The 27,291-nt window shown below is 40.6% G+C and overlaps 1 protein-coding gene and 1 pseudogene across 1 annotated transcript; both read left to right on the forward strand.

Moving 5' to 3' along the window:
• Positions 1–2,403: 2,403 nt before the first annotated feature.
• On the forward strand, positions 2,404–16,669 carry capn9 (calpain 9). The gene is made up of 20 exons (XM_038304856.1): positions 2,404–2,699; positions 3,328–3,397; positions 3,490–3,608; positions 5,612–5,745; positions 5,835–6,003; positions 6,143–6,226; positions 6,696–6,781; positions 7,506–7,583; positions 8,609–8,769; positions 8,852–9,009; positions 9,532–9,740; positions 9,920–9,956; positions 10,028–10,108; positions 10,193–10,250; positions 10,832–10,896; positions 13,796–13,864; positions 13,969–14,047; positions 15,963–16,079; positions 16,187–16,245; positions 16,425–16,669. The coding sequence occupies exons 1-20, from the start codon at positions 2,493–2,495 to the stop codon at positions 16,449–16,451; spliced, it is 2,067 nt and encodes a 688-aa protein (XP_038160784.1). The 5' UTR covers positions 2,404–2,492; the 3' UTR covers positions 16,452–16,669.
• Positions 16,670–23,826: 7,157 nt separating this feature from the next.
• On the forward strand, positions 23,827–27,291 carry LOC119796345 (annotated as a pseudogene).

Consider the following 27,291-nt stretch of genomic DNA (forward strand, 5'->3'; position numbering starts at 1 on the left):
ACAAAAATACTCTCAAACAATACATTTAATTTTAAATTTTGCACATGCAGTTTGACTTTGGGTTAAAATAAATTCCCTTACTGCCTACATTTTTTCATGAACTCCACAGACTAGGGTGGCCATTTCTATAGCACCAAAAAGGAGGACATTGTGCGGCATATCAATAAATTACTACGGTGTACATAAGAATCGGGTAAAGTCACATTTATAGTACAATTCTTAGTAGTTTAAAGATGATGCTGGTGTAGTTGAATAGAACAAAATATTAAAGAGATGTAAAAAAAGAATTGGTTCCCAGCATTTGTATTTATTTAATACATTGTGGTGTTTAAAAAGTGACCATTTTTTGACACGATTAATTTGAGCAGAACTGCTGCAATTGATCATAAAGCAGTTGTTTGGAAAATAAGCTTGAGGCGGAGAGAGAGCTAGAGAATAGGACAATACTGGAATGGCTGGAAAAGAGGAATTCGTGACATGGCTGCAGCCTGTCGAGAGTAAAGATGATTTCACCATGTTATCTATCTATCTATGTATATATATCTATATATATATATAGATATATATACACAAACTTGAGTCATGGAACTCTGCTTACAGCTCCTTATTTCATGTATACTAATAACTTGTGTACATGATAGCTACTTGTTGATGAAATTAAAATTATTTCTAATAGCATTAAAATAGCATTAAATTAGAGCTCCTCATTCCGGTATAAACCCTGTGAACGTTTAATTTAATATGACATATTAAAAAAAATCCCCATCATCATCCAGCAGATGTTCAGTTTCTGCCCAAATATTTTCTTTCTGTTGTGGATTTTTGTAACAGGAATAAACAGAATCATCCATAGTTTGTATGAACTATGTTTGTTCTCCGCTTCCAAACTCATCATCTCTTCATCCATTCCTGCAATAAGAATTTTTTGGTCTGTTGAAGCACCAATAGTCTGCATCCAGTTATTTAATTAATTGCTCTTAATTTTGGGAATATATACGAACTATGCTCTAATTTCTAGTAACCGACCTGTTTTTACTATAATTTAATTTGACAAACCGGGTCCTCTCTACATTCTTTATCCTGTTTGGTGCGATTGCAATTGCGGGTCTTGATCTGGACTGACGGGAGCGGAGCCAAAAAGAGCTCAGTTCCGTATTTTGACGGTGAAGGACGGAGAAGACGTACGTGGACAGAGATGTGCGGAGGAGTAGTGGAGGATGTGGAACAGCTCTAATTGGTTTACATGACAGACAAGTACTCCGCACGACGTACTTGAGCGGAGCGGAGCACTGACGGAGTATGTGGAATCTGTGGGTAAAGGAGGGCAAATACACGTCCGGCTGGATGCGGCGCCGGACGCCGGACAGTGCAATGAAAATCCGGACTGTCCGCCCTAAAGCCGGACATCTGGCCACCCTACCACAGACCCAAAGGTTTCCTATTTGCAAAGGCTTCCTGTCCATAGATCCCAGAGCCTGAGTGGTTTTATTCTGCAGTGGTGCAGCCACTCTGTTATTAAAGACTTCATTCCAGCTGACACCTTACAAAGCAGGAGAAAACAGAGTGAGTAAATACAAGTGAGAGAGAGGGAGGGAGTAAGAAGGGAGGGAGGGAGAAAACAAGAACACATACAGTCATCCATCCAGCTTTTCAAGATCTCTGTTTGAAGTTGCTTAACAAGTCTTACAAACTTCTCTTTGGATCGCAAAAAACGGTTGTCAGGTTCAGTAAATTATTTCATAAACCCAGAATACAGTAACTGTTTACCCTGCCTTTGAATCTTGGATATAGAAAACATGAATAGTTAGATTGAAGTGTTACGTTGGGTTGGATTCGATGCATTTAATGAGATTGCGTATCTTCATTGTCAAACTCTGTATAGCCAGACTGTTTCTTCTTCTTCAAAGTCAGTGTCAGTGCTGCTTCTCTAAGCAAGCTTAGTTTGTTTCATGTTCATTAGCTTTGCTTTAGGTTAGCTTATGTAGAGGCAGGTGAACTCATTGTGTTTCATTCAGGCAGGGATTACTGGTTCTACTGTAGACTGATGCTAATCGTGGCTGGAAGTTAAACCACATTGCAAAAGTAGCTGGTAGAGGTTGCATTTTACTTTATTCTGGCTACTTTCAGTAACATTTCATGGGAAGGGAAATTTGTCTCAGATCCTAGACAGGGAAAACTCTCTTCTGTTATTTTGTGTGTGCTTTGTAGCAAAGTCAGTCCAGAGATTACACTAACTAGGTTTTTAGGCCTGTTGTGCTCCTATATTGTCTTATCAACAAGGATGAATCTTCCAGCAGGCCAAACCCAGTGAGAATGACAGAAAGGGAGCGGTTCTCCGGCTGGAGGACTAACCAGTTTCTGTCTGCCTGGGGTGTGTCCACCGAGCAGCCCTACCCAGCTGACACTCTTCCCTACATGGGCCACTCTGTCAGGTGCAGCACACCTCACACCTTCTCTTCCTCTGCTCACCGAGGTTTTTCCTGAAGAACAGAATGCCTCTGCAGTCCACTCTGTCCGGTAGGAGCTCGGGCTCCAGCCAGGTGGTCAACACCCAGTGGGATGGGAAGTCGTTTGAGCAGCTCCGGCGGGAGTGCCTCCAGAAGGGGGTCCTGTTCGAGGACCCAGACTTCCCTGCCACCGATGCCTCCCTCTTCTTCAGCCAGAGCGTTCCTGTCCAGATTGAATGGAAGAGACCACATGTGAGTACGCTGTTAGTTTCCAGAGGCCGCTGATGGTGTAAAGGTGACTCTAACATCTCAGGTTCTTGTAAATGATGTTGGATCTGTTCAGAGAGAACTCATTTATGGCAGCTATTGAAGAGAACAGAGGAATAACTGACTGGGAGAGGATGTAAGCCATATTAGTGCAGAAATGAAGAGAAAGTTTGGCTTTATGATCATGTTCTGTTTGTTCTGATTGCTGACAAACCTGGTTCATCTTTTTGTATATAGAATGTCTGTATTAAAAAGGTCTGGAGGCAGTTTGCTGCTGATCAGAGGCAATGCCCAGTGCTTTTATATGTTTTATATTTAGATTACAGTCTCTGTACCTTTTTGTTTTTAGCTATGGCTCGTTTTGACCTGCCCCAACACCCCGCAGTAAATGCCATTGCTGTGCATTTTTCGTCTGGGCGTTCCTTCAGAGTAAATGCTTTAGCTGCCATCATGGTGTGTGTGTGTTTTCTGTTAGTGACTGACAGGGATTTCAGACTGATTGATATGTGTGGAATGTGAACACACCTATCAGGAACGCACTGGTGTGTACTTCTTTGAAAATCAACCAACCTGTTTCCTTTCCTGTTTTTTTTTTTTTTGGTCATCTCTACAGGAGATCTGCCAGAACCCAAAGTTCATTGTTGGTGATGCAAACAGGACTGACATCTGCCAGGGACAGCTGGGTGGGTGGTCCTGTTATCTGCGTTTCTTAGACATGTTGCAGACGTGAAATTCATTTTCTAATGATGACTGAGGTGCTTGTTTGTTGCCACAGGGGACTGTTGGCTCCTGGCAGCTATCGCCTCTCTGACCCTTAAAAAAGAAGCTCTGAATCGAGTCGTTCCCCACGACCAAAGCTTTGACCAAGGATACGCCGGCATCTTTCACTTCCAGGTATGCAACTATTTTACACCTCAGGTTCAGACTGATTTCAATTCCAGGAATTAAGAGTTTTTGTATTGTTCTTATAACTAATAAAATTAGTGAAGCTGTTTTGGAGACAAATTCCTATTAGAATAGAGTCCCAAACAACACTCAGGTAAAAGTAACAGTGCTGCAACCTAGTTTTACTTTTATAAAGTACACATCCAAAACATCAAGTACAAAAGTATTGTGTAAAAAGGCTCCTAAAGTACAGAGTTACGGATCTACTTTTAATCACAATATCTGATTTTCTATTTAAAAAATGGTGTCAAGTTACACAAAATATATATTTATACTTTTATTCTAGTGTTTCTGGAATGAGATAAAAAGGAAATAAATGTAATCATAAATTAATGATACAATGGGAATACGAGGGGTGAGAAATATGTCTTAAAGTAAGTCTTTTTGAATAATTTTGGTAAATGATACAGCAGGATAAGTTGATGGAGGATAACGTCAAACCAAAACAGAAATGTGACTCTGGTCCATTTTTGTTTAAAACAAGTTTGTTCTTCACTGAGTGAAATTGCTCATGATGAGCAGAGAGCCAGGAGTTTTACCCAAGTTAAAGTAGTGATACTTCAGCATACTTTTACTAAAGTAACAAGTCTAATGCAACAAAACTATTCCTAAAGGTTCCAAAAAAGTAAAAAAGTTTGAAGACTTTGATGAGAAGCCAAACGTCTTCAAACTTGGAAACAAAGTCCAGTAGATTGTTTTTTTTTTTAAACTTTTTTTGGAAAGACTATGACTTGGATGGCTGAGGATCTTCACCAGCATATTCCTAAAGGTAACTGAGTGAATCTAATTATACTACCAAACTCTGGTGACAAAGACATGCAAGAACCCAAGAAGTGAATAAAGTTAGAGATGAAAGGACATCAGTGTATACTTCTGTAGTAATAAATTCTTTGAGCTGATTGATGGAAAATATATTTTCTAAAAGTAGTGAGACACTCCTCCACAGTTTATTAGAGTCAGGTGATCCGATTTTATCCTCAAATGTGTTAAAACTCTTTTTTTGTAAGGCTGGATTTCTCTCTGGAGCTCTGTGAGTTTCTGTAAATTATATAATGTCAGCAGGTTGTTGGTTCACATAAATTATTTTCCAGCTAAATGCTGCACAGCTAGCTGTATCATAAAGAAGTGGGAGCTGCTGGGTAGGACCTCTCAGCCCGACAGCAGTAGGTCATTTTCAACCACAGAGCTGGTAATCAGCGAGGACCTCAGAACGTCATGGAGTTCTCGGAAGAACCATGCGTGTTGATCAATGTGGACGCAGCATCCTGTGAACAAACTGACTGCTTCAATGCAGTGTCCCTGGCAAACAGCCCTGGTCCTAGTCTGGTTCCAGTGATTATCAGGAGACTGGAACAGACCAAGGATAATGTTCGGTAGAGGAGGGATATTTGCGCTGGCTTCTATTTTTGTAAATGTGTTTGCTTTAGAGTCAATGAGTCGATGCAATCAACTGATTTTCCTTAGATAGAAAACCTTGAATCAATCTGACTGGATGATCTGGTGAACTGGAAAGTGTCTTGAGATGACGTGTTGTGAATTGGAGCTATAGAAATAAACTGAATTGAATTGAATCAGTCCCACTAGAAACAAGGGTTCGCCAAAGGTTCCGAGGTTTGTTGCATATTTGCGACAATAGGCATTAATAGGTTAGACATAAATCATCTTTTTCTATGGCAGGTTGTCTTTCTTACCTGCTCCATAAAATCAACTTATCAACTGTAATTCTATTGTATAGAGTCAAAATTAACTTTATTTGCCAAGCCTCTTCACATTATCATGGAAATAACATTCTGGTTTCTATATTCCTTTCAATACAAATATTTTATAAATAAATATGCGTCTGCATTAGAAAATACATTTAATATTTATTAATATACAGATTTAGTTTTTTTTTAGATCAGGGGAATAAAAGGCAGATTTTTTTTGTGATTTTTCTACATTGTCCTGTTTAGTTCTGGAAACACAACAAATGGCTGGATGTGGTGGTGGACGACAGGCTGCCGACGGTGAGAAATCAGCTCATCATGCTTCACTCTGCCTCCAATGATGAGTTCTGGAGCGCCTTGATGGAAAAAGCCTACGCCAAGTAAGGTCACTGACAGCATCAGATTGGAATAAAGCAATGAAACTGAGTTTTATTGCTTGATACATCCTCTTCTTTCCTGGTTTTGTCAGGATTCATGGCAGCTATGAGTCCCTGAAAGGCGGCAGCACCATGGAGGCCATGGAGGACTTCACTGGTGGAGTTGGAGAGGTGTATGAAACCAAGAAACCTCCAGAAAACCTGTTTGCGATCATGAAAAAGGCCTTAGACAGAGGCTCCATGATGGGATGCTCCATTGATGTAAGAATAATTCTGCCGTCCAGCAATACATGGAAGTCTCCATGTATTGTGGATTCATTAAATTTATCCTTTCATTCAAAAATTCGGATCAGTGTTTCAATTCAAATTGGTCTCAGTTCTTTGGTTTTCTTTGGTCCAGATCACCAGCTCTGCCGAGTCTGAAGCCAAGACCAGCACAGGCCTTGTGAAGGGACACGCCTACTCCATTACAGGCCTGGAAGAGGTAGGACCCCTCAGGAATGAGTCAGAAAAAAGTCAGACCTGTTTGATTTAGGAATAACTGTCAGTAAATTATCACAGGATTGGATGCCATTGGGTTTTAACAATCTTCATATTTATCATTATCTGCCTGCAAAAAAGTAAAAGTTTTTATTGTAATAAGTTTAATTGCACTAGATTTAAGTGGTTAAGAAAAATGATCATCTGTGAGAATAAGATTTTAGCTCTTAAAATAAAATAAATTATCTGATGTGCAGTTAATCATACTTACCTCTTAAAATGAAGGACAAATGGATTAACTGCAAAATTGTTTGACTGATTTCTGGATCAATTTTGCAATGATTTGAAATTTTCAGGTTTTTAAAGACAAAACCATCAGTAATGTATTGAATTATATTTCAGGAAATCTAGGGACAATATTTTCATTTTAAAGCTAACAAAGTGGGGTAATATATATAATCTTTGTTTTCCAGGTTAACTTCAGAGGCCAGAGAATCAAGTTAATCCGAATCAGAAACCCATGGGGTCAGGTGGAGTGGAACGGCAACTGGAGCGACAAGTACTGCAAAAATATTCTCTCTTTGACTTTCAAAATAAAATAAATGCTGATGTCACACGCAGGTGTAGCAGATGGACAGTGGAGTGTATAGATGTCATGTTCTGAGGCCCAGCCTCTAGAACTTTATCACATCTCTTCTTAATCTTTGTCAAACCCATGTCCTGTCTGTGAACTGTCAAATTAAAAGCACCTGTGCTAAAACAGGAGCTTTAAATTAATAAATAAAATAATCTATTTATGCTCAGTACGGTTTAGTAAAAGGCTTTTCTAAAATGACCTTGATGTCTAACCCTTTACTTAAAAGTTTTATCTGATTTTTCTGTAATCGAACCAGAGGAACCAGCAGACCCTCCATTACGCTGTTCAACACTTAGCAACCAGACAGCAGCTTAAACTTAGATCCTGCTTTGAAGGATTCATTCTGCAAGAACTTCTGGAAGAGCTTTATTGATTGAATCTGAAGCTGGATGATCCAAATTAATCCCAAATAAAACTGGGAATAAATCTGGACTTTTGCTTCAAATCAAACTGTTTTCTTCCCTTTTTTTATCATCACTTCAGTGTTTTCTCCGGGGCCTCGGGCCCCCTAGAGGATCCTTCTCTCAGTTTAGAAAAGTTATAGGGTTTTAAAATAAAAAATGAGACCAGCATGAAGGTCTCTCCACATTCCCCATGTCTGCTTGATAAGAATGTTCCCGATCACTCACTGCCTCATCTGTTTCAGTTCTAGAGAGTGGGATTATGTTGACAAAGCAGAGAAATCCCGGATCCTTCACAATTCAAGTGATGATGGAGAATTTTGGTGAGAACTCTGAATTTATTTGTTGGGAATAAAATAATTACATTAATGTTCATATATTTAAATACAGATGATGGATGATGAAACTTTTTCACTTTGGGCAACTTTCCTTTACAAAAATATCTCATGAACTTCATGTGTTCGCAAGTGATTCCAATCTTGAACGTAAGATTTCCATCCTCATAATTGTAAGAATTTCACATGTGATTCCAATTTTCCACATTAAAAAATCCATGGATGTCTTCTACATATGCTGGTGACATGTCCACATGTGATCAAGCATTTTGTTCATGTGATCATTGTTCCTTTTTACTTTTGATCATGTGAAACCTGTGATCACATGTGCACCATATATAAAGGCCACATGGGTTTCACATGAAACTTATGCATCACATGTGAAATTAACATCTGATATAAAATGCCACATGTTATTCTCATTTGAAACACAAGTGATTCACATTTGAGGCACATGTGGAAAACATGGGAATCACATGTGGAAAAACATGAGATCTCCCCAAATATAACTGTGCTTCTACATGTGAATCTGATTTTTTATTTCTTTCACATGTGGTGCATGGGTTCCACATATAATGTTCACATGGGAAACCCATGCATCAGAAGGGAAATTAACATCTGATACACATTTGAAGCACATGTGATTCACATTTGAGGCACATGTTGAAAACATGAGATGTTCCCAAATATAGATGTGCTTCTACATTTGAATCTGATTTTTTTTATTTATTGAACATGTGGCACATGGTTTCCACACGTGGTATTGACATGTGTATTTCTGTGTTGGCCTAATAGCAAAAAACAGTCATGATGTTAGTTGAAGGTTTGATTCCGAGTCAGTATGCTCTTGGGCAAGGCGCCTAACCACCAGAAATCTGTTGATCAGTGAGAATCGATGCTTGATGATGCTTTGATTGGTCCGTTTGGCTGGAAGAGTCTGTCCAGCAGGTGGAAAACAGACGTGTTGATTCACAGATGGATTGTTGTGTTTGATTTTTGTTTTTGAACTCCAGGATGGAGTTTGAAGACTTCAAAAGGAATTTTGACAAGGTGGAGATTTGCAACATGACCCCCGACGCCCTGGATGATAACACAAAACGCCACTGGGAGGTCAACGTCTTTGAGGGCAACTGGATCCGCGGCTCCACCGCTGGAGGCTGCAGGAACTACATCGGTGGGCTGATAATTTATTCAGCACATCACATGAATATTGACTCAGATGCAGCCATCTTTGACCTCAACCCTTTGATCTGCAGACACATTCTGGACCAACCCACAGTTTAGGCTGGAGCTGGAGGATGCTGATGATGATGATGACGTCTGCAGTGTGGTGATTGCTCTAATGCAGAAGAACAGACGGAAGCTAAGGAAAGAAGGCCTGGACCTGGAAACAATTGGCTTTGCTGTGTATGAGGTGAGTAAAATGTTCCCGTGCTGCTGGGTTAGAGGTAAACAGTGAAGCACTCTGATGCATAAGAGCATCATCCTTTTCACCATGAGGAAAAAGCAAAAAAAGAAGAAAAGGAAAAAAAAAGAAAGGATGTCTTTTCTGAGTTATTTTTACAGAGAAATTTTACATTAAAAGCTGATCGCTGGAGTAACTCAGTCATTTATTTTCAGGAGGAAACTAATCCTAAGCCTTCTGGGCAAGTCTTGTTTCCTCCTGGATCTCCTGACATTATCTTCTGCTTTTTGAAAAATGTTCTTCCATCAAATTAAACTCGATGCTGATTCTTAGCTTTGGTTAGAGGAGTAGTGTGTGTTCTTCCTGAAGGAGACACAGCACCATACTGACATCAGAGCATCAGGATCCTTCCTACCCAATAATCCACTCTGTTTGATGGTGTGATCATTTCTCCACAGCCGGGCTGAAGATGATCTGTTAACGTTTATTCTCAAACTCAGAGCCCATGTCTTTCTCTCTCTGGTCATAAAGGCTCCAGAGGATGACGACCAAGTGGGGAAGGATTTTTTCCGCTACCACCCCTCCAAGGCTCGCAGCAGGACGTACATCAACATGCGGGAGGTCTCCGAGCGCTTCACCCTGCCTCCTGGGAAGTACCTGCTGGTCCCCACCACCTTCCAGCCCCACTGCGAGGCCGACTTCCTCATCCGCATCTTCTCAGAGAAAGCAGCCAAAGCCATGTGAGTGTTCAGAGTCCACTGATGAGTCCAGTGAACTTCTACTGTTTACACCTAGTAGAAACATCTGGACTTCTTCTAAACATCATGTTGAGATACAATGACCCTCATGGTGTTGGCCTCATTGTTGCTGTTAATGCAGCTTTAAAAAACTTCATGATGACACTTGTTTTGTTTAACAGAGAGATGGGGACCAACGTGGACGCAGACCTTCCAGAGGTAATTAAACCCCAGACAATAACAGCTGTTTAGTGGCTCTGCTGGTACTGAGGCTGAATGTCTTCCTGCAGCCCCCGATGCCCAGCCCTCCAGAGGAGGAGAGCGATGAGGAGAAAGGCCTGAGGAGGCTGTTTGAGCAGCTGGCTGGTTCGGTAAGAAAAACCCTTTCACAGCGTAGAGCAACACCAGCTGGGATCACATTCTAAGCAGCTTCGCTTTCTTCTACATAACAACAGGACCAGGCTATCTCTGTGATGGAGCTGCAGCAGATGCTGAATGGTGTTCTCAGTCGACGTAAGTAGAAGATAAATGGCAAAATCAAGCATTTAAGCCTCATTTCTGAGACCTCGAACAAAGCTAGAGAGAGAGAATACGATTCAGATGAAAACAGATACATCACAAGCTGGAATAGATGATGAAATAATGAGTGATAGTTATTAAATAAGGCTTAATAAGTTCAGGACCATCAGCTGAGGCTTCCTGACTGAGGGACTGTAATATATATCACATTAAATAAGAATCACACTGGAACAAAGCAGATGGTCACTTCATAAGGGCTTAGTTACTTTTATTTGCTAACCAATGATAAAAAAGATCAGAATAGTAAAGAAAATACAATATACTCAATGAACAGCAACATTGAAACACCAATTTATCCATAATTTGTAAAAGTGTGACCTGAAGAAGAGAAAAAAATAAACAAAGCCACAAAACTGCTTAGAGATGCTAAATCAGGAAGCTTTTAGTTTTTCACTGGTTTTATGTTTTCTCCTAAAAGTTTAAGAGCAGCTCTACTGATCCTGCAGCTGGGATGGTGCTAGAATCCATCAGCCCGTCTAGGATTTGCTGAAGTTTGGTCATTTTTCTGTCCCCAGGAAAAGAGATCCAGTTTGAAGGGCTGAGCCTCACCACCTGCCACAGCATCATGAACCTGATGGACGTATCCTTCAACCGTTTATATGGGAAAATCCTCCTCTGTCTTAAGGCTTCAAAAACACATTACTTAAAATATTTGGATGATAGTAGAACTTTATCCACTATAACCTCTGATTTCAAACCATTTAGTGAAGCAAACACAAGTAAAATACTGTTTCCTTATAACAACAGAAAGATACAGCAGCTGTAGCAGAAAAATGTTTCAATAAAGAAGGGATAAAGCCAGGGTTACTTCAGGATTTTTAAAGCTTTGAGGTTCTGCTAAAGGACTGAAATCGGTTAATATCTCACCTGCAGCAGATAATGTTGATGTTGTCCTGATTTACTATAAATCTGTTAACATTGGAACATGACTTGTAAACAGAAAAAAAAATACAATCCTGAATAATCACTTTATGCAGTTTCTTTATCAGAAAAAGGTTTTAAAAGCAACTTTGTGGTTTTCTCACATATTTTTTGTTTTTCCAAATTTTCAATTTGGAAAAAGCGGTAAATTGAGAGCTTTGCCTTTTCGCTCAGCTCTCTCTTCACCACAACAGACCGGTGCAGCGTCCGCATTATTGCAGGAGCCGCTCCGATCCGTCTATCGATCTCCCGCTCCATTCTTCCCTCACTCGTGAACAGGACCCCAAGATACTTGAACTCCTCCACTTGAGGCAGGGACTCTCCTCCAACCTGAAGGGGACAAGCCACCTTTTTCCGGTCGAGAACAATGGCCTCAGACTTGGAGGAGCTGATTCTCATCCCGGCCACTTCACACTCGGCTGCGAACCACCCCAGCGCACGCTATAGGTCTTGGCAGGAGGGAGCCAGCAGAACTACGTCATCCGCAAAAAGCAGGGACGAGATCCGCTGTTCCCCAAACCAGACCCCCTCCGGTCCTTGGCTGCGCCTAGAATTCCTATCCATAAAAGTTATGAACAGGACCGGTGAAAGAGGGCAGCCCTGTCGGAGTCCAACATGCACCGGAAACAGAGAACGGATGGCCCCTAATAAAGGGCCCCCAACTCCATACTCCTGGAGCACCCCCCACAGGGCAGCACGAGGGATGCTTGACAATGCTTGACAGCATCCCTTACTATCGGTGTCCACCACCGGGTTCGGGGATTGCCACCACAACAGGCACCGCAAACCTTACGGCCACAGCTATGGGCAGCCGCATCGACAATAGAGGCAGAGAACACAGCCCATTCGGACTCCATGTCTCCGACCTCCCTCGGAACCTAAGAGAAGCTCTCCCGGAGGTGGGAGTTGTACACGTCCCTGACCGAGGGTTCCACCAGACGTTCCCAGCATACCCTCACTACTCGTTTGGGCCTGCCGAGTCTTTCAGGCTTCCTCCTCTTCCAGCGTATCTAGCTCACCACCAGGTGGTGGTCGGTGGACAGCTCCGCCCCTCTCTTCACCCAAGTGTCCAAGACATGCGGCCGAAGATCAGAAGATACGACTACAAAGTCGATCATCGACGTTCGGCCTAGGGTGTCCTGGTGCCAGGTGCACCGATGGACATCCTTATGCCTGAACATGGTGTTCATTATGGACAATCCGTGACTTGCACAGAAGTCCAATAATGAGACACCACTCGGGTTCAGAGCTGGGGGCCCGTTCCTCCCGATCACGCCCCTCCAGGTGTCACTGTCGTTTCCCACATGGGCGTTGAAGTCTCCCAGTAGAATGATGGAATCCCCGGGAGGGGCGCTTTCTAACACTCTCCCCGAGGATGCTAAGAAGGCCTGGTACTCCGTACTGCTGTTCGGCCCATAGGCCGAAACAACTGTCAGAGTCCTCCCTTCAACCCGAAGGCGAAGGGATGCGACCCTCTCATCTACCGGGGTGAACTCCAACACGAGATGGCTGAGCTGGGGGGAGACAAGCAGCCCCACCCCCGCCCTCCGCCTCACCCCGCGGGTCACTCCAGAGTAGAAGAGAGACCAGCCTCTCTCAAGGAGCTGGGTTCCAGAGCCCTGACTGTGCGTAGAGGCGAGCCCAACTATTTCTAGCCCGTATCACTCCACCTCCCGCACAAGCTCGGGCTCCTTCCCCGCCAGTAAGGTGACATTCCACGTCCCCAGAGCCAATTTAAGCGCCCGCGGATCAGGTCGCCGAGGTCTCCGCCTCTGGCTGCCGCCCAATCCTCTATGCACCGGTCCCTCATGGCTCCCCCTGCAGGTGGTGAGCCCACTGGGGGATGGCCTCGCGTCGCTCCTTCGGGCTGGGCCCGGCCGGGTCCCGCGAGGAAGAGCCCGACCACCAGGCGCTCGCCGACGAACCCCAACCCAAGGCCTGGCTCCAGGGTGGGGTCCCCGCTCCGCCGTACCGGGCGATGTCACGTGCCTCGCTGTAGTCCTCATCATAAGGGTTTTTGAACCGCTCTTCGTCTGACCTGTCACCCAGAGCCTGTTTGCCTTGGGAGACCCTACCAGGGGCATTTAGCCCCCGACAACATAGCCTCTGGGATCACCCAGGCACTGAAACTCCTCCACCACGTTAAGGTGGCGGTTCAAGGAGGTTTTAGGTTGTAATAAACTTTATTTTAGGTTGTAATAAACTTTATTTTAGGTTGTAATAAACTTTATTTTTAGACTGTGATGTTTTATGATGGTAGGATGTCAGTTTTTGCGCTGACCTTTCTCAGACTGGTCATTGACTTCATGCAATCCTTTTGGTTTGTCACAGTATTTCTTCTAAAACAGAGATGGTATGGGGCCATGTGTGATCATCTAAATATATATCTCATAGTTGCAGTAATGGTACAGCAGATTAATGACTTTCTTTTAAGCCGGCTGGGTCTGAAAGAAAATGAGTTGCCTTTTAGTCCCTTTAAAACAGGAGTTTTGAGTCATAATATATAAATATGATTATGAACATCTTTTTCAAAGATTTCCCTTAACAGAATAATACAGGTGGACAACACGGGCAAGATCGAGTTCCAAGAGTTTAAGGTGTTCTGGGATAAAATGAAGAAATGGATTGTAAGAACCTCATAATGGGTTGAAGTGGTTTATCATCAGGGGTGGCGGTGGAAGGAGTCTTGTTGTGGTTGTGAAGGTTATTTTAGACCAGCTTGTTGTTGCAGATGCTCTTCCTGTCCTTTGACACGGATCGCTCAGGGAAGATGTCTTCTTATGAGCTTCGTATCGCTTTGAACGCTGCTGGTGAGTCGACTTATCTGCATTCTTTATACCTTCGTTGACTTTTGACTTTACATTTCTAAATCATTGACATGCATTTTAAAAATATTTCACATTACTTTCCTGTTCAAACAACATGTTGCAGGTGATGCTATAGCTCCTGATTAGGACCGTAGTGAATTTAATACAAAGACCAGTGTGTAGATATTGTCTTCATTAGTACTGAAATGTAAAATAACGTTTCATATTTTCTTTGTGTTAAAGATAACAGTTTATCTTGAAGTTATATTTGATGTAAGGTTTATTCCATGTTGGGACAGTGTGAGGCAGGGCAGTGATACACAGAAACACTATGAGAGAGGACTGAGAACACATCCATGGGGGACACCAAGGATTAGCAGAAAGGGTGACCAATCCTGAGATGTTGGGGTTTATGATACATGATCTGTATAGTTGTGCATAGTTGTGCAGAGTTGTGCAGGCCAGTCAGGGGTCTCCTTCCACCAAGTCTTTGTTGTCACTGTGACCAAACTGTAGGATTCAGAGATGCAGTGATGCAGAAACCAAGGCCTATATCAATATGGGATGCCAATATTGTAGTTAAGGGTATAGGGCAGGATTTTCCTGTATTTTTGAAAAGACCCGCCCTCTCCACTTACAAAGAAAATACACATGCACACCCCGTACCTGTTCCTGAGAGGGAATGCCTAGTAAATGCGTGCGAGAGCGTGCACAAGAGCGTGCACTGTTTAAAAGTTGCTGTTTGCATCGCTCATTAAAGCTTACCTTCCAGAAGAAGATTTGCAATTTTTCCACTATGTCAGGATCACCACCAGTAATTGAAAATATGGAGGAGCATGTAGGACATCCTTATGTAAACATATCACCAGAATGATTAAAAATCAGGAGGACCACTTATTAAGATGATCCACCTGGAAAAAGAAGATTCTCTCCTATACCTTGAATGCCGATATTTAGAAATGTCATACATCCCATGTTTCCTTACCTTTTGGACACAATAAAAAACCAACATTGCTGATATTGCTTCTGTGGCCCAATTAAGCATCTTCAATCCTTCCCTGCATCACTTTAACATCAGATTACTAAACAAACAGCATACGACAGTTCCTCTCCCACTCCTGCAACAAAAACAGCAACTAGATGGAAACAAGTTCTTAATATCAGCCCCGTTAAACTTATCAGATCGATACTGATACGCTTAAAAATGAACAATATTGACCAATATGGATATTATAAGTCTGATTGCATCCCTGGTAGAAATGTTTGCTGGTAGCTACAGACTGTATTATCCACAGTAAAGAGTCAGAGTCTGGTTCTCAGGGCGCAGGTCCATTAAAATACAGCCTGGCTCACATTTCTAAGCCTGTTGCAGTTTTAGCTTTGTTAAAAAAGGGAAAGTATTGAGTAAGAGCTCACTGCATTGTTTTCACTAAAAAGATGGAAGAAAAAAGAAAAGAGAGTATTCCTTCCTTCTGTGACTCCTTTCCTCCTTCCTTATCTACTTCCTTGGTATCTCCCTTGTGTCTGTCTGTCCTCCCTAATTTTACCTTCTTTTTTTGCTCTTCATTGTCTTTTCTTCCTTCTGTTTTTCTTTTTGTAGCTTTCCCTATTCTGAATTCCTATTTACTTCCTTTTTGTGCCCTTACTTCCTCACCTCCTTGTATCCTGCCTTCAGTCTTTCTTTGTTCAGTAATTTTCTGTCTGATAAGGCACTTGTTTGAACTTCAGTTTTTTCACATTTCTCTGTAAATATTTTAGATTTCAATACAGAAATAAAAAGCTGCAAACTGCTAAACCCCAAGTCTGGAAAACTCTGGAATTTTTACAGGAAAAATGTATTGGAACCCTGTAATACCCTGTAAAGATTGATGCAGACATGGGTCTGAATCTAAGCTCTGACTGTCTGCCATGCATGCAGGTATGCATCTGAACAACCAGCTGCTGCAGCTGATTGGTTTGAGGTTTGCAGATGACAGCTATGACATTGACTTTGATGACTACCTCACCTGCATTGTCCGTCTGGAGAACATGTTCAGTACGTTACCACCATTAAAACGCCTTAAAATGAATTTATTTAAAAGGTTTTATTTCAGAGGTATTCCTGCTGTGTGGTTTTATCGCTGAACTCTGTCTGTTATGTAGGAACTTTCCAGGCCCTGGATAAGTTTAACAGGGGCAGAGTACAAATGAACATGATGCAGGTAAACAGAACAAACTCAGAACTCTTGTTCTTTATTCCAACCTGGTAAAACATTGAAGTATTTTAATAATATCTGAAACTGACAGATTTTCATGCATCTTGCGACTCTTAATTCTAACATTAATTCCAGATTAGATTAAACACCATATCATGTTGATTTAAAATTTTTTTCTTTTTTAGTTCCTTTTGTTGTCGATGAACGTCTGAGAACCAGATGGAAGCAGACGGAGACGGTGCTGGAGGAGGAGCTGGAAGCAGCAACACATCTCTCTATTTGACTTTTTCCTTCTTTAACTGCTTAACCTGTCATTTAATGACTAAATGTGCACCAACGGATTTAAGAGGTTCATCTTTGAATTTTGCTGCTTTTTCTTCACTCGTTACCTGAATGCAAGGAAATTGTGAATAAAAACATTTAAACATTATAAACATCTGCTTCCGTTGTGCTAAAAGTTAGAAGCTGTCATATCTTTATATGTTTCTATGTTCTTGCTTAGATTTTAATGCTTTCTTTTGTCATCGTTTTTGTTTCAGAAAACATTTATGCAGAGAGAAATTTCTCTTGATATTATTGAAAGCAAACAACAGGTTTTAAAAAAAGGAATTTTGGGGAAGATTAGTTTAAAAAATGAATGTTTTACAGATTTCCCCCTCTACCTTTCTGGGTGGAACAGAACAGTATGGTTCTGCTGGAGGTTTTTTCCTGTTAAAAGGGAGTTTTTCCTCTTTACTGTCGCTACAAGCATGCTTAGAGTGAGGGATTGCCTTCGAGTCAATCGATGCAATCAACTGATTTTCCTTAGATAGAAAACTTTAAATCAATCTGACTGGATGATCTGGTTTAATCGTTTCTATAAAGCATGTTGAGATTACATGTTGTGAATCGGTGCTATATTAATAAACTGAATTGAATTGAACAGCATTGGTCTCAATATAATGAGATACTATCCCATTATAATGAAATTATTTATCTTAACAGAGTGGTGGAGACAGGCTTCTATAGGTTCTATTACCTGTATCTATTATAAACAGATTTCACCCAAGCTGTGAGCCCTGTGATACTCCATAAAACTGTAAAACTAATGTGTAACATCAGTAAAATTTTAGACCTCTTCTGTACATTATTATTTCTTATCTAATTCACTGGAAAGCAGGGATTTTTTTTTTTTTATGGAAAAGTTGTTAACAAAATAATCTAGCCCTGGTTTTAGATGAAGCTCCAGATATGGGACTTTGTTTTAATTATTTTTTAATCCACCAGATTATATGTGACTAACATCTGAGGATTATGCAAGGTCAACCTTAATTTATGATCCCAACCATTGTCCCATTAAGTACAATGAATTTGTGGTGGTTAGCAAGGAAAATGAGAGTGTGTTCACTGGAGATGAAACAAAGAAATCACCATTAATATGTTCTTCAAGCTTTGGACCAATCAAAATAATACAGCATGCTCTGTGTTGGAGTCTGGAGGTTTATAGGAGACGAGTTTCACTACATGGTTCCTATTCTGAGACATTTTTTCTTTACCTGAGTTCATTGTCTATAACATGTGGGTGAGTTTTACCATAGATGTCAGTAATCCCTATGGTGGGGGCAATGGGGGGTTGTGGAGTTTGTTTCTACCAATCCAACTATGGTATTCTGTGCATGTAAACATAGCTAACAATTATTATTTGTCCGTGGATATCTGCTAATTCAATTTAATTTATATTTTTTCTATAGTGCCAATTCACAAAAGATGTCATCTGAAGGAACTTTACAGAGACCATTCAACCAGATCATACTGTCAGTTTGGTGCAAAGTTTTCCAAGGAAAACCAGCTACAGAAAAGATTTCCTCTGAACAATCCCTGGGAGCTGCAGCCATTTAAAGACATGGACTTAAACTTTGATCCAGGAGGTCTAATGTTACCAGGGTTGTTCTTCACTAGTCTGAGGTCGATATTAAATGTTTCTGGATGCTTTAGTTCTAAACAGTTTCCACCTTTTAGGAGATAATGTGAATTATTGTTGCTGAATAGAAGGTTGATTTGCAGTTCTAATATATTTCAGCAAAGACATTAACCCATAGATTAATCTGTCCTGTTCTGGAAGCCACTTTAGTCGAATCAGCATGACTTTGGTTCTGGTTCCATCATCATAGCAGATCACCATCCCAGCAGATCCATTCTCTATCACTGCATGAAAAGTGGGATTTTCGTCAATATGCGGCACTGTAGATTGTCGTGGAAGTTCAGGTTAGCGGCAGTTTACGGTAATTTGCAGGCATCGCCGAAAACTCCCATAAATTGTCAGAAATTGACGTGGGCTTTCTTAGGCAGTGTTCCCCCCATGCCTCCCACCCATGGAATTCTAGGGGAGGCTTTAACATGTAAATGAAAATGCTGTGAGCTATACAAATGCAAATCAGGGTTGCAGGGGGAGTTTTACCCCAAGTGACATTTTTCTAAAAGGTAAGAAAATCTCTGATACAAAGAGATCAGGCTCAGTACAGACTCTTACATTTTAGCTTGAATTGATTTAATTAAAGTATAGAGACCAAAACAGATCTTTAGCTGACAGAGCAATACATTTAGAGCAGTAATTCTTAAAAAAAAATTTGCATTTAAGAGAAAAAATAAAATGTCTGTCAATATGCTTAATTCACAATTACTTAAGTGGAAAAGTTTCAAGAAATGAGTCTGAGATGATTCACTTTATAACATGGCGCATTATCCTGCTGGAAGTAGCCATCAGAAGATTGGTACACTGTGGTCATAAGGACATAAGGTCAGCAACAATGCTGAGGTAGGCTGCCTCATTTATTTGATGCTTAATTGGTGTTAAGTGGCCCAAAGTGTGGCAATAAATATCCCCCAAATAGATGGTACAAATAGATCAGGCTCAGTATGACCTAATTATAGACTCTTACATTTTAGCTTGAATTGATTTATTTAATTAAAGTACGCTAGATTACTGTGTATGCCATTAGCAATGGCAAATGTTATGTAAAAAAATACACAAAATAATTTATTTCAAAAATTAGTTTTAATCAGAATCAGTTGGTAAAATGTGAATCAGAATCAGCAAGGTAAAATGTGCATTCCTTGCACAGTGCTCCTGGGGATTTTTAAAGCTTGGGAAATCTTTTTGTTTCCAAATCCAGCTTTAAACTTCTCCACAACAGTGTCTCGGACCTGTCTGATGTGTTCCTTGTTCTTCATGATGCTCTCTGCACTTTAAACAGACCTCTGAGGCGATCACAGCGCAGGTGCATTTATCGGGAGACTTGATTACACACAGGTGGATTCTATTTAGTATCATTTAGGTCGACATTGGATCATTCAGAGATCCTCACTGTACTTCTGGGGAGAGTTTGCTGCACTGAAAGTAAAAGGGGCCGATTCATTTTGAACACCCCACTCTTCAGTTTTTTATTTGTTAAAAAAGTTAAAAATATCCAATATATTTAATTACACTTCATGATTGGGTAAAACTAGTTGTTGATTCTTCACTAAAAAATGTTTATGTTCGATGCCTGAAATGTGGCAAGAGTTTGAGATTTTCAAGAGAGCAGATTATTTTTGCAGGGCAAACTGTAACTGGGCTGATATCTAAGGAGAGCTCTGACAGGGTTTCACTTGCCAATAACGTACATTTATAACATAAGTTTTAGTGGTTGTAGAAGTAATAGAAAACACAGATCTTGGAACTGGAATTCTAGCAGCACTCCTACATAATTCTCTACATTTTCTCTCCGTTGTCCTTTCTTTCACAGTAAATGGTATCGGCATCTCAGATATGTTAGATTTGTTCACCAAGCTTTCCTGTCTGACCCTTCAAAACAATCTACCATCAACAGCATTGTGTTGTAGAAGCTTTTATGCAAGAGCCTTTTTTTGGGAGTTTTTACAGCACATTTTGGAGTTTTTACGGCACTAGTGTCTCGTTTTTTTGGCAGTAGGCTGGCAGGAAAGGGGGTATGAGAGAGGGAGAGACATGCGGCCAAGGATTCGAACCCGGGTCATCCATGTCGAGGACTAAGGAATCTTTCTGTACATGGGTTTTGTGCGCTAAATACTGGGCAACCAAAGCACGCCCTTATGCAGCAGACTTTTAAACAATTTTCCCAACATTTATGGAGAACAGCAAAGTTCCTCTTTTGTAGTTTTTATTATTTTCACCTATAAACATAGAAAAAGTCAGCAGCCTTTTGAAATGTTCTGTAGTATGGTATAAATCAAGATTCTCCAGAACATATCTCCAAAGCCTGCTATTTTCTGTAACACAAGTTGTGCTACCCACAGTAATTGCTGATAAAAAGTCTAAAGACTGTTTTAGAATTTCAATATTTCTTTATGCTATTACTAGTTTTAAATCTGTGGTAAACCATTGTTTTACAGCAACTCCTCTCTCACATATACAATATTGCATCTTCTAATATGTTTCCTTAAAGACTGTTTAGGACAGGAAGCTACAAAAAGTTAAATGACCATAAACTCAATGTAAACCCCTAGCTATTATTATTTTATGTTTAATTTATTTATTTGTTTATTTATTTATATGTTTGTTTCCCTTGTTTTATTTTTATTTATTTTTTACATTATATGTCTCATTTTTTTTAAGTTATAATGTCACCAACTGCTGTGTATCTTTGCTTGATGTTTGAATTACTCTGTATTGTTACAGGGAATTGCCAATAAAGCAAAAAAAAAAACAAAAACATGATAGACGCAGCTGTTCTCGCAAGTCCTTCCGTATAACAATGACCTCGTATGTGATTGGAGGAGCTATACTCAGAAGAACTTTATCTCCAGTTCCTTTGTTTGGTTTGGCGGAAGCTGCCAAGCATTCAGAAAAGAAAGAGAGTAAGACTTTATTTGGTGACTATTTTTCAGGTGCATTGATAGATGTGTTGTGTCCATACGCAGTGCATCCCATCGCATAGCGCTGATTCATTGTTTTTTTTTTTTTTACAGCTGCTGGAATCGAGGCAGAGTGTGCTAGCTCATGAGGAAGTGGAACTCTGGAAGTCCGCCACCGTCGACCTCATGTCTGACGAAGAAGATGGCGTCGTTGGCGGATGGATTGTACGGCCGCAGTCATTTCGTAGGCCGGATCTCTCTGAACTCTGTGTTAAGCTGCAGTCCCGGTTAGAAACGATGCCGAAGTACAAGGCCACGCACAGGTTGTGGTACGAAAGTTTCTGGAGACGAAGAAGAAGAAGAAGCGGCGAGGCGTTTGGTGCATGGCGCGTGTTTTGAAGCTGCTCTGCTTGTGGAGAAATGTCCTGGGCCGTGAGTAGTGAGGAAACAGGAAGCGATTCTTGTGGGATGGAAGAGGGAAATAGTGACAATGAAGGTTGGAAGATAGCAGCATCAAAAAATGAGAAAAAGCGGAAAAAACAGAGATCAGTTAAAGGGGAATCTAGTTCAGAACAATCCAGTGATGATCAATCCATACATTCCACAGCACAACAAAATGAATTCAAAGTCATATTCAAAGTCGTTAATCAGGCAGACTCTTTTACAAACTGGAATCCGGTTCACTTAACAAAAACCATCAATAAACTTGTTGGAGAAGTCAGAGGTGCCAGAATTCTGTACAGTGGAGACCTGCTAATTAACTGCAGAGACAGCGCCCAGCAAGGCAAAGCAATACGTATTAACAAAATTGACGGGATAAGAGTTCAGTGCAGCCTAATGGAGAACAAAAAGATCAGCAGGGGAGTCATTGGAGGAGTTCCTCTGAAAATTTCTGAAAAAGAGATTCTGGAAAACATAAGCGGTAAAAAAGTAAAAGAAGTAAAACGGTTAAAAACAACAAGAAACGGAGAAAGATCTGACAGTTTATCTGTACTAATTAAATTCGAGGAAGAGCAATTACCAAGCAAAGTATTCATCGGTTACATCAGTTACAATGTCAAAATCTACAATCCACCACCATTGAGATGTTTCAAATGTCAAAAATTCGGACACATTGCAGCAGTTTGTAAAGGGAAACAGAGGTGTGGAAGGTGTGCAGGAGAACATGAATATGGTAAATGTGGAAAAGAAGCTAAAATAAAATGCTGTAATTGTGGTGGAGAACATACTGCTGCTTATCGCGGCTGTGAAGCAAGCAAAAGGTCTGAAGAAATAAAAAAAATGAAATTTGAGCTTGGAATAACTTATGCTGAAGCTGCAAAAAGGATCCCATCTCAGTCAGAAAAACCCAAACCTACAGTTCAACACACGGCAAATTTCAAACCTCTAGAGAAATCTCCAAAAATTGATGAAGACTCACTAATTGTTAAAAAGACAAATTTTGTTCTTTTCATGGTGGAAGTGATTAATTGTACTGCTCAGACGACAAAAAAAACAGAAAAAATCAAAATAATAGTGAAGGCTGCAGAAAAATATCTGGATGTTAAAGATATGAACTGGGAGATGGTTGGAAGCATGATGGAAAGACCAATGGGACCATCAGAAACTGGCAGAGGTACGATGACCTAGAGTAAATTAAAATTATACGGGCAAATGTAATTTAGTATAATTTAGTATTATGTGGGTTTAAGTTACACAGGTTATTTTATTGTATTTTTTTTTTTTTTTTTTTTTTTTTTTTTGGGGGGGGTGAATCGTTTCCTGTTTCCTTGCTTTACTCCATATCAGTTGGTGGCGGTAATGCACATTTCACAAGTTTGCCAACCGCCATAAAATCTCATAAGAAGAAGAAGAAGGCCACGCACAGTAGGCGTCTGTACATCGGACCTGCCTCGGAGGGAATGCTGCCAGTTACCTCCAACCCCGAGGAAGCAAACGGGCCGTTCACGGACTTTTAATTTTTAGATACGCATGTGTGGGCAGATCCTCGCCTTGTATATAGTTGTGTTTGTTTTAATAAAGCTCTTTCTTTGCATAAACAGCTTCCTGGCAAATGTTCATTTCCTGTATAAATTCATTCATGTCCTTGATGGTAGCCTAATAATTGTGTAGTAGTGTAGGATAACATAAATACACAGCATATATATGCCAACCATTCACGAGCGACTTTACTTGTTTAAAAAGAAGTGGTTCCGTCCAATACTGAGTAAGAAAATTAAAGCCTGGCCTGGCCACGTGTGGTTTTGCTGCCAATCACGGGCGATTTTACTTGTTTGAGAATAGTGGTTTCAGCCAATACTGAGTAGGTTATTCAAGCCAGACCTGGCCAGCCGCGCGGGTTTGCTGCATTCATATGCTAATTAGGACCATTAGTACAGCTGATCGCTCTCCACATACGTCAGAGTCCGTTTCCGACAATTTGTGGGACTGACAAACGCGGACAAGCGCGGGTTGCAAATTGTCGGAAACTGACGAAAATCAGGGAGATCTGCGGGAGTTTACGGGCGTTTACGGGGACGAAAATCTCACTTTTCATGCAGTGTATGGTTTAAATTTAAATATCATTTGATTATTATTGTATTTTATTATGTTGTATTTCCTTCAATTCTAACATCTGCAGTTTAACGTCTTTAATGTCTTTACTTCTAAACCTCATTAGACCTGTAGTTAATCTAGTTGTCCAGCAGATGGCGATCTCTGACATTGTTTAACTTCATCATTCAACCTTCAACATAAACAACATTCCTTCTGCTACTTTCACTTTCATTTAGAAACAGGTTTTGTTGGAACAAACAAGCAGAAAGTCGACAGAGTGAAGCTGATGAAATGGCCGCTTCAGCTGATATTTCCAACTCAGGTCAGAGATCTTTTTATCAAACGTTCCCTCAAACTTTATCCTGCTTTGGTTATAATCTGATAAACTCTTATTTTAGTTGTTAAATAGTTTAAATTCAGAGACTTTGACTTTAAACAGAACATGAAGGTGAAACAAAATGGCTTCCTCTGGTTTTCTAGATTTTATATGATGGTTTTTAATTTCTGGAAACATTATTGGTAATTATTATATATATTATATATTGTTATATATTATATATTGTTCTAATAGACATGTATAGTTACATTACAAAGCACTTTCTCTAAACGACTAATTAAAGTAGATGTTTATAAACTGTGTGATCAAAAAAAGCCTTATCTCTCTTAACAGCACTGAGCTGCTCTGCTACAGAACTGAGGATTGTGTTGATAGGAGGAAGATCAGGTCACTTTTCCAGCGGTAAAAGCTCAGCTGGAAACATCATCCTGGGTCACAATGTTTTTGACACCAGCAGAAGAACAGCTCAGAGTGAAGCGAGGCAGCAGGAAGTACTCGGCAGACGACTCACAGTGGTTGATACTCCAGGATGGTGGTGGACTTATCCAAGAGAAGAAACCCCAAAACTGGATCAGATAGAAATCCAGAATAGTGTCCATCTGTGTCCCCCAGGACCTCATGTCTTTCTTCTGGTCATTCCTGTTCATTTACATTTATTTCATCATGTCAAACAATCTCTAGAGGAACACCTGGAACTTTTCAAAGCAGATGTTTTCAGTCACACCATCGTGCTGTTCACTGCAGTCGATCCATGTAGTGATGAAACCATCGAATCTGAAATCAGAAGAAGTTCAGTCCTGCAGTGGATCCTTCAACAATGTGGAAACAGAAAACATGTTCTCAACATCAGCAACAGAGAAGATAGAGATCAAGTCAAGATGCTTCTAGAGAAAATTGAGGCGATGATTGAACCGAACAGGGGCAGACACTGTTCTGTTGATGAATCTGATGGAAATGCTCTGAGAGAGAGACTGAAAGATTTGGTTAAAAAAGCCTCGAAAAGGTTTGATGAAGTTCAGAAACAAAGAAGAAACCTGAAGCTGCAGATTGAAGGTAATTCTACTTTCTTTATATCAGGATAAAGTAATAAATGTTTCTACAGACGTCTCTGGGAGCTTGACATACAAAACACAATATTTAATCATCACTTTTGGAATTTTTTTATTTACTGTTGGTAAAACATTATCAGCTCTACTCTAAACAAACCTGAGCTGTACACCTTTAAATAATTAATTATTTGTTTGTTTTCAATATTTAGGTGGAAAAATTCCTCCAAACCGTTTGAGAATATTGATGATTGGTGGATCATTTGCTGGAAAGAGCTCAGCAGGAAACATTATTCTAGGAAAAAATGCATTTGGTGTCAATAAAAGTGTTGGAAGAAAGACAACTCATAGTGAAATCAGCCACAGTGTGGTTGAAGGAAGGCGGCTCACAGTGGTGGATTCTCCTGGATGGTTCTACATCCACACCCTTCAGGACACCAGTGAGATGGACAAACTGGAAATAGAGAACAGTGTGAATCTCTGTCCTCCAGGACCACATGCTGTGCTGCTGGTTATTCCTCTGATGGTCAATGCTGATCCATCATATCTGAGATCTGTCCAGGAACACATGAGCCTGTTTAGAGAAGAAATCTGGAAACACACACTGGTTCTGTTTACCTATGGTGACTGGTTAGGAGTGAAGACTGTGGAGGAGCGTATAGAGAGTGATGAAGGTCTGCAGTGGATAGTGAACAAGTGTGGGAACAGGTATCATGTTCTGAACAACAAGGACCACAGTGATAAGACTCAGGTAAAGGAGCTCATTGAGAAGATTGAAGAGATGTGGGCAGGAAATGAAGATCCTCATTATGAAGTGGACCTGGACCGAGCAGCACAGATAGAAGCCAAGATGGAGGCTGCAGACAAGGAAGCCAGAAGGTTGAAGGAGATCAACGAGAGACAGTCAAGAGTCCTGAAAGAGGTTTATGAAGGTAAACAAGTTTTATAAAAGTTTATGATAAAATCCTGTAACATTAATGTTTCAGGATTAGAAACTATTTGGTTTTTCTGTTTGTTTTCCAGCTGAGAGAGATCCAGTCACTGACATCAGGATTGTTCTGGTTGGACAGAAATGTTCAGGAAAGAGTTCAGCAGGAAATCGGATCCTTTTCAAGGAGACATTTAACAGAACCTTTGAGAGAGCTTGGTTGGAAAAGGTGAACCATCATGATGATTAAGAAAAAAACATTTAATAGATTCTAACATCCAGACTGGATGTTTACCTGAGTTCAACACGTCCAGAAATTACTTTATTTGTTTTTTTCAGAACTATGAAGATCAGAGAACATCTGCAACATGTGAGAAACATGAAGGAGACTTTGATGGAGTAAAAGTCTCAGTGGTTGAAACACCAGGCTGGTTCTCAGACCCAACACCACCTGACTGGATCAAAGATGAAGTTCTCCACAGTGTCTCCATGTTTTCTCCTGGACCTCATGTTTTTCTCCTGGTTGTTCCAATCTTCAGAGCTTTCACTCAGAAAGATCTCAAAGCTCTGGTGGAGGTCCTGATGCCATTAACAGAGAGAGTGTGGAGACACTGCATGGTGCTGTTTACCTGGGGAGACTGGCTCAATGGCCTCCCTGTAGAGAACTACATCGTCAGAGAGGGCAAGGAGCTCCAGGAGCTTCTGGAGAAGTGTGGGAACAGATACCATGTTCTCAGCAGCTTTTATAATGATCCTGTTCAAGTCAAAGAGCTGTTCCAAAAAATTATCAACATGGTAAAACAGAACAAAGGATGCTTCACGACTGAAGGAATAAGAAAGAACTTTCAGTTTCTACCTCAGCAAGAAAAACAACGCATGCTGACAGAAGAGGAGTGGAACAGACGGGAGCAGGAGCTGATGGAGAGAATGATGAAAGCTTTAGAAAAGGAACCAGAGAAACCAACAGTGCCCTCTGTGGAGGTGGCAGAGAGCAAGGATGGGTTTATGATTCCAGACAGTAAGTTTAAAATAATGAAGAATTAATCGCTGAGTTTCTACAAACTCTTTGCTCCATCCATTTTCTTTTTTGTTTGTTAATAACAGTTTTTCTTCTGTTTCAGTGAGCGGAGATGTTTCCTCGAAAATGGGAGCATTTCAGAGATTAGGAACCAACAAGCTCATAACAACGTTGCTGAATGGCTGGCTAAGAGAGTGAGACAGTCTGAGATCAGCTCTGGGATTGGCAGCACGCTCTCCTTAGCCAGTTACATGGAGAAACATGATGAAGATCTCCAATAGATTAAAATCATCCAAAGATGAGTTAATTCTCACTGAGAATAAAGATCCTCTGAACA

The sequence above is a fragment of the Cyprinodon tularosa genome, unplaced genomic scaffold, assembly GCF_016077235.1.
Source record: "Cyprinodon tularosa strain WSP-4 unplaced genomic scaffold, ASM1607723v1 ctg544, whole genome shotgun sequence".
In the NCBI taxonomy this organism is placed as follows: Eukaryota; Metazoa; Chordata; class Actinopteri; order Cyprinodontiformes; family Cyprinodontidae; genus Cyprinodon; species Cyprinodon tularosa.

Bases quoted from the DNA above. Each gene is read 5' to 3' on its own strand.
- capn9 (XM_038304856.1), top strand. From the start codon at position 2,493: ATGCCTCTGCAGTCCACTCTGTCCGGTAGGAGCTCGGGCTCCAGCCAG. The intron at 8,770-8,851 runs GTGGGCTGATAA...TTTGATCTGCAG, and splicing joins AGGCTGCAGGAACTACATCG to ACACATTCTGGACCAACCCA. The intron at 14,048-15,962 runs GTGAGTCGACTT...CCATGCATGCAG, and splicing joins TATCGCTTTGAACGCTGCTG to GTATGCATCTGAACAACCAG.